Source organism: Carlito syrichta, unplaced genomic scaffold (genome assembly GCF_000164805.1).
Source record: "Carlito syrichta isolate Samal-C Ts95f unplaced genomic scaffold, Tarsius_syrichta-2.0.1 Scaffold302399, whole genome shotgun sequence".
NCBI classification, from domain to species: Eukaryota; Metazoa; Chordata; class Mammalia; order Primates; family Tarsiidae; genus Carlito; species Carlito syrichta.
Genome location: NW_007246495.1, coordinates 52,757 through 59,730, shown reverse-complemented (window position 1 = coordinate 59,730; position 6,974 = coordinate 52,757). Strand labels below are relative to the sequence as shown.

Here is a 6,974-nt window from a genome sequence, read left to right as displayed (position 1 = left end):
AAAAATGAAAATGTCCCAGCCATGTACTGACTCGATCTGTTCCTGAATTCAATCTGCTAGAAATGTCCTTTATAAAAAAGGACTTTATTCATGCTTAAGAAACATCATATTATCCAGGAACGTTTGTGTCTGTTTCCATAGGGAAAATATTTGCTTCTTAAAAACTGATCCTTTAGGGTGACAATGGTTCCTTTCCTTATGGAAACACAGGATGATGAACTATTTCACTAGACAGTGAACCTTTAAAATAAAATATAAATGCTAAAGAGAAACAGTTTTGTTTAAAAAATGAAAATTACCCAAGTTGGGTTTTTATGTTTTGGGTTTTTTAAAAGAATTCTGTACCCTAAGTCTCCCCAGCAGTTCTGCCAAAACTGCACACCCCCAGTAGCAGGGAGCACTGCCCAGTAGAAGGAAACACCCCTCAACAGGAGGGAACCGGCTTTCTCCATCAGGCACTCAATCCTTCATTGAATTCTCTGGCAGTGTCTATGGGTTGAGGGTGTGTCCAGTGCATATGGCCAACATTTGGAATTGAGCAGTCTTCTACTCCAGTGATGATTCTGGGCATCTCTCCCTGTTACAGTCTTAGGTTAGCACCACTTGACCATGCAGAATTTGGTTTTGGTTTCTCTCCTCTGTGACTCAGGTGTGTTCTCAGCATCATCTCTCAGTGAGGCATATGTACACATTTCCAAACAAATAAACTGCAATCAGAAAACATTTGCAGGGAGAGTTCATTACATTTTTAGATTTTTCAAGAGTTTGTTTTTCATTTGAGCTTTCAAATCATACATGTGTAAAATTTTCCGTGATAAACTCCCTTTGTTCTTTTTTTTTTTTTTGAGTTGGAGTCTCACTCTGTCGCCCAGTCTGGAGTGCAGTGACTGCTCCCGGCCACCGCAGCCTCGACCTGCTGCGTTCTGGTGATCCTTCCTCCTCAGCCTTCCAAGTAGCTGGAACTACAGGCGCGTGCTCCCCTGCCCGGCTAATTTTTTGATTTGTTGTAGAGATGAGGTCTTGCCAAGTTGCCCAGGCGGGTCTCGAACCCGCGGGCTCAGGCAATCCACTCAAAGGCGCCTCCCAAAGGCACAGGAACTCCCTTTATTCTATATCTGCCTAAGTATGAGACTCCGGGAAGCTATCTGGTTATGCTGCCTTCTGCTGTCATTGACTAGCTGAGTTTGTAAACCACAGCAGGAGGCATTGCTAGATTCAATGTCTTAACTAGTAAAAGATGGTGTGCTCCTCCTGGGCCAAGAATGCCACTCACCTGCAGTCATCACCTCCAGCACTGACAACATGGCGATCACCACTGGTAAAGCGGATATTTGTCACATGGGATGAGTGGCCCAAAAACCTTTTGTGCTTTGCCTGAAAAACAATGACAAAGCTCAGGGCATTTGATGCTCACACAAGTCAAGATCTTATTAGGAAATCCACTCTCCATCACAAGAACTGTGCAGAGGGTGGGCAGTTAGGACCGTGGCCAGTGACTGGGGCACTTTTCAGAGTTGGTAGTGGGTCTACGCCTCACACCGCCTGCCTGGGCGGTCATGTCTCCACACACTTGGGGAATTTTTCTCTAAGGAAAAGTATATGAAATTGATAACACATTACACATTTGGTAAAAGCTAACCACATCTTCAGTAGGATAGTTTCCAAAGGTGATATTACTGGAGGAAGGGGATTTGTTTCTGATAAGCTTTTATTTCAGGGTAATGGATTTAGAAAAGAAATACATATGTTAAAGTAGTTTTAATTAGGATAAAACATTTAAACATTAAATTATATGGGGAAAAGTCCTGAGACATCAAATTTTGCAGTAAAATGGCATACTAAACAAAACACAAACTCACAAATCTTTCAGGACATGGGAAGTCAAATAACTTAACCATGCCAAAGTCATCTCCCGTGACGAGGCTGATTCCTGAGTGAGACACACAGGCACAGGTGACATCAGCTTTCTCAGCGTGTCGAGACCAGATTCCCATCACTTCATCGCCTAAAATACTAGAGAAGAGAGGGTTCACTGTCCCGAGTGTGGGCGGCTTTACCAGGTTCAAAATGATTATCAGCAATTTATCAAGTGCCTGTCAGGTTATTTAAAAGGAAGTTATGGCAAGGCAAGTTGTTGGAGGTTTCATCTGGATGTTAACTCTGGACCTTTTAAAAATAGAATTGTGTAATTTGAAAGGTTTATAGATTAAAACTTTTAAAATTCAATGAGCACTCTAGAAAAATTAGCCAGGTGCAGTGGCACGGGCCAGTAGTCCTAGCTACTTAGGAGGCTGAGGCAGAGGATCACCTGAGCCCAGGAGGTCAAGGCTGCAGTGAGCTGTGTTCATGCCACTGCATCCTAGCCTGGGTGACAGAGTGAGACTCTGACTCAAAAACAGTAAAGAATTAAATTTTTTTTAAAGAGATGGGCTCTTTCTATGTTCCCCAGGCTGGTCTCAAACTCCTCAAGCAATCTTCCCACCTCCTGAATCACTGGGATTACAAGTGTGAGCACTATGCCTGGCCTATATAGGAATTTTATGGCATTTTTCATTGGCCAAAAATATAGACACTTGGTTACCTGTCATGCAGCCACCAAATTTGAGCAAACGTATACGCTTTCATTTCTAACAGCTTCAGGGTAGCAATCCTTTAGATGAAGAACAAATACAGTTTCCTAGCAGTACCCAGTATATTTTTATTGTCTGTTATTAAACTTGAGAATATCAGCACATCTTTAAAGTCGTAACTTGAAATTCCTTTCTTTAAGAGGACTTGAGAAATGGAAATAGATAAAGTGTGGGAACATGTTCCAGCATGGACATCCATTATTGTCCTCTTAAGAATTCAGGCTGTGGTGACCAAAAAAACACAGTTTCTGTTCCTTAGAGGAATGGCTCTAGCGATTCAGAAAGGCGATTTTCCAGTTTTTCTAACTGTCCTTCACAGTCAGTCTTTGCCTTTTGAATGGGGAAATCATTTACCTAGTCCACGTGGCCCAAGTGATTCTGTCAATAGTGGCATGGTCCGAAAGGTGTTTTCCTGAAGGCACTTCGTAGACATGCCGTTTATAGCAGCCACTGGAGACCTTTTGTCATGGCAAAAAGGGACAAGAATTACATGAGGTGAGGAGGAAAATCCACAAGGAGTTTGTTAAATGTGAGCATGCTGCTACTTGATTTACATGTCTACCATGAACAAGATGGCAAAAGATCACTACAGAAACTTAGAGGAGAAGAGGACTGATGGGTGGGGCGGGCACAGGGCAGAGCAGAAAAGCTCTGGAATTCACAATTTTGGATGTGCTCACTCACACCTGAAGCACAACCCTTCTGTAACCGGGCGTGCATGTTGGCACCGTACCTGGAGATATCTGCTATCTGCAGAGAAGTCCATTTGGATGACAAAGCTTGGAATGTCTTTGCAGTAGCTGATTCTGTTGAGGGTGGGACCTAACGTTAGGTCATAAAAATCCACTGAGTTCTCACTAGAACCCACTGCCAGGTACCGGGAATCTGGACTAAATCTGAATACAAAACAAAATGTCAAAGTGCGTTAGAGCACGTGAGATGTATGATTAATGATTTCCTTTCTAGCTCTTGAAGATAGCATGTGTGATATGGCTTCCAATTTATCTGACATGACTGATTATGTAGACTGAGGTGATTTGTATGTTTCATGAAATTAAGAAAGCTTCACATTTTCACTCTTAAATATCCCCTCAATTGTCATTTCTCAATTCCTTTAAAAATAGCTCGTTTTTAAAAACTGTTAGCATTACATAATTACTTGGTTAACATTAAGACAGGATTCTTTAAGACAGGATTCTTCTATCTGAAAAAGGGTGTCTATATTGGGCAAAGAAAACAACCAGCTTAACTCACCTCTGGTTACTGAGATGAGGTGGTGCTACTTGAAGCTTGGAAGAACTTACTTAAAAGACAAGGTGAAATACTATTTGCCTAGCAGTCACAGGAGTCATATGGGATGACGAGTCTTGTTACGGTACTGCAGGGACATGGAGCTAAAGAAAGCTACTATCACTGTTTTATAGGTTGAAATTCTGAGGAAGGTTTCATTTGTAAAAGGATTTTACTGGTGAAAAGAGGACAATCTTTTGACAGGCCTGGATACAATCATCTCATCCACTGATCACATAGAAGTGCTCAGTAAATGGTAGCTGCTGTTAGAATAAGCTTACACGGTGAGGGTAACCTCGGGTGCCCTCCCACTGCGGGAGCTTTTCTATATTCTCAATAAATCTTGCTTTCTCAAAAAAAAAAAAAAAAAAAAAAGCTTAATAAAAAATAAGGTTCAAGACAGGTTTACTTCAGATTCTAGGACATACTAGATGTTCATGAGTACTGATTAAATGATCTCTATGGTCCCAAGTTGAGATTATTAAGAGAAGATACATTTTGGGTCACAATGTTAGCTTCCCAAGATGATGACGTTCAAAGGCCAGATGGCTCTCTTGGACCACAGCGGGAGATAATCTTGGACGTGCACTCACTGGACACGTTGAGTGTGACCCCTGCTCATCAAACATGACCTGGTACTTGCTATCATAAGGCATGGTGGTTGGGAGTCAGTGGATTGACAGTTTACTAAGAAGAATCAAGTGAGTACGCAGACAGCCGTATTTCAGCATCCGTTTATGCTGTGGCAAGAGGATACTTCATGAAGGTGAGACATGGAAGAAGGGACATTCCAGTGTGGGCAGGGCGTGTGAGCACTGACTGGGAGCTCTGGTCCACATGACTAACCTGATGTCCTGGATCGCACACCGTCTGTCTCTCTTCTTGCCCCATATTTTTAGAGAGCTCACAAGTAAAATAATGAACTCTCCATTTTTCATCCCAATAGCCACCATGTCCCCTTCGGGGCTGTAACACACAGTCCGTGTAGCGTGTCCCAGATTCACTTTGTTCAGCATCTTCTGCATGAGAACCAAGAGAGTAACAGAACACCACATGAAGTTAAGTACTTACAAATTGAACAGTTTCCCTCCAAATCCTCAACATAATTCTGAGAATTCTTTTCTATAAGCACTAGCAACTCAGGGCTTCCACTTTCCTTCTCAGAAAGTAATATCTTTTTGAAAGCAGTTTGTACCTACTTTATCAGCAATGTCCCAGAGTCTCACTGTCCCATCTTCTGCAGCAGAAAGGAAAAAGTCCCTGGAAGGATGTGTTGCTAGTCCCCATATTGGTCCATCCAAATGCCCATTAACTAGAATATTACATGCTGCGTTCTTCTCTCCAACTTCAACGATCTCCGCATTCCTTGTCCCAACCAGTATCTTGCCCTGAAACACAAGTAGGACCAATACGTGTAATGTCACGATAGCAACTCTTCTTAATAATGTAAGAAATGACCCCACTGACCTACTTTCAGAGGACTTTTTGCTTCCAGCAAATCTAGTAGCAAGCCTCAGCAGCTCATGCGCATTTTCTATGGCTACAGGCAAACACCTATGAGTGCACTGGGTGGGGTGACACACGAGAGTCCACGCTAAAGAACAGAGCTTTTCTCTACGGTAATATACCCGGATTCTTCCATAATTAAAGTTTTGACTTTGATTATGATCATCTTAGCACCAAAGAGGGATAAATGTGTTGGTATGTTTAAAAAAAGTAATAGAATGTATTTTTTAGTTAAAAAGGAAGTAAAAGCAAGCTTAACTAATATTTAATATGCAGACTGAAGATAATGTTGTATATGATTTGTAAATACAATTATGAGTACATACATGCTCACAATTTTTTTTTTTTGAGTAGGATTCTCACTCTATCTCCAGGCTGGAGTGCACTGGCATGATCACAGCTACTGCAGCCTCAACCTGCTGGGCTCAGGCGATCCTCCCACCTCAGCCTTTCAAGTTGCTGGAACTACAGGCACACACCACCAATCCTGGCTAATTTTTTGATTTATTGTAGAGACAAGGTCCCGCCAAGTTGCCCAGGCTGTTCTCAAACCCCTGGGTTCAGGTAGTCCTCTCGCCTCTGCCTCCCAAAGTGCTGGGGTTGCAGGCATGAACTACTGGACCCAGTCTGAAATGCACAGTACAAGTCAGGATTGGATACTTAAGTGGTTTAGGTACAGGTGAAGTTTTGGGCCTCCCATTGGACTTCACTTTGCATAGAAAGTATAGCTCTTGAAATGTTTGTATTTATTTTATAATTGAGCACATTTGTGGGGTATAGGGTAATTAGCATATCCATCACCTCAAATACTTATCATTTCTTTGTGAGGGAAACATTCAAAATCTCCTCTTGTAGCTATCTGAAAATACGAATTGAAAATACATAATTCTTTTTTTTTTTGAGTTGTAGTCACACTCTGTCACCCAGGCTGGAGTGCAGTGGCACATTCATGGCCACCCCAGCGTCAACCTGGTGGGCTCTGGCGAAACTTCCGCCTCAGCCTTCCAAGTAGCCAGAACTACAGGCGCATGCTACCACACCCGGCTAATTTTTTATTTATTGTAGAGATGAAGTCTCGCCAGGTTGCCTGGGATGGTCTCAAACCTGCAGGCTGAGGCAATCCACTGGACTCTGCCTCCCAAAGTGCTGGGATTACAGGCTGAGCCACATAATTATTCTTAACTGTAGTCATCCCACAGTGTTAAAGAATGGGAATTTACTGTTCCAGTTTGGCTGTAACTTTGTATCCTCTAACCAAGCTCTCCAGCTGTCCCTCCTCCCCTCCCCAGCCTCCAGTAACCACCATCCTGTTCTCTACTTCTAAGGGATCAACTTTCTTTTAGCTTCTGTACAGGAGTGAGAATATGTGGTACTCATCTTTCTCTGCCTGGCTTATTTCACTTAACATAATGTGTTCCAGTTCATCCACCTTGCCAAGGATTTCAGTATTTCATTTTTCTGTGGCCAAATAATACTTAATTGTGTATTTATTTATACCACATTTTCTTAATCCAAGGAATTTTTTTTTTTTTTTTTTTTTTTTTTTTT

The 6,974-nt window shown here is 42.1% G+C and overlaps 1 protein-coding gene across 1 annotated transcript in view; it reads right to left on the bottom strand.

Annotated features, from left to right (window-relative positions):
• Positions 1–475: 475 nt before the first annotated feature.
• The window catches only part of LOC103258888 (echinoderm microtubule-associated protein-like 5), a 41,772-nt gene continuing 35,273 nt past the window's right edge, over positions 476–6,974 (bottom strand). Inside the window, exons 15-21 of the mRNA XM_021711611.1 lie at positions 5,120–5,308; positions 4,767–4,939; positions 3,364–3,526; positions 2,985–3,088; positions 1,860–2,013; positions 1,274–1,374; positions 476–707 (exon numbers count right to left, since the gene is read on the bottom strand). Of these exons, the coding sequence (XP_021567286.1) occupies positions 671–707; positions 1,274–1,374; positions 1,860–2,013; positions 2,985–3,088; positions 3,364–3,526; positions 4,767–4,939; positions 5,120–5,308 (921 nt within the window). The 3' untranslated portion in view covers positions 476–670. The remainder of the gene's footprint in view (positions 708–1,273; positions 1,375–1,859; positions 2,014–2,984; positions 3,089–3,363; positions 3,527–4,766; positions 4,940–5,119; positions 5,309–6,974) is intronic.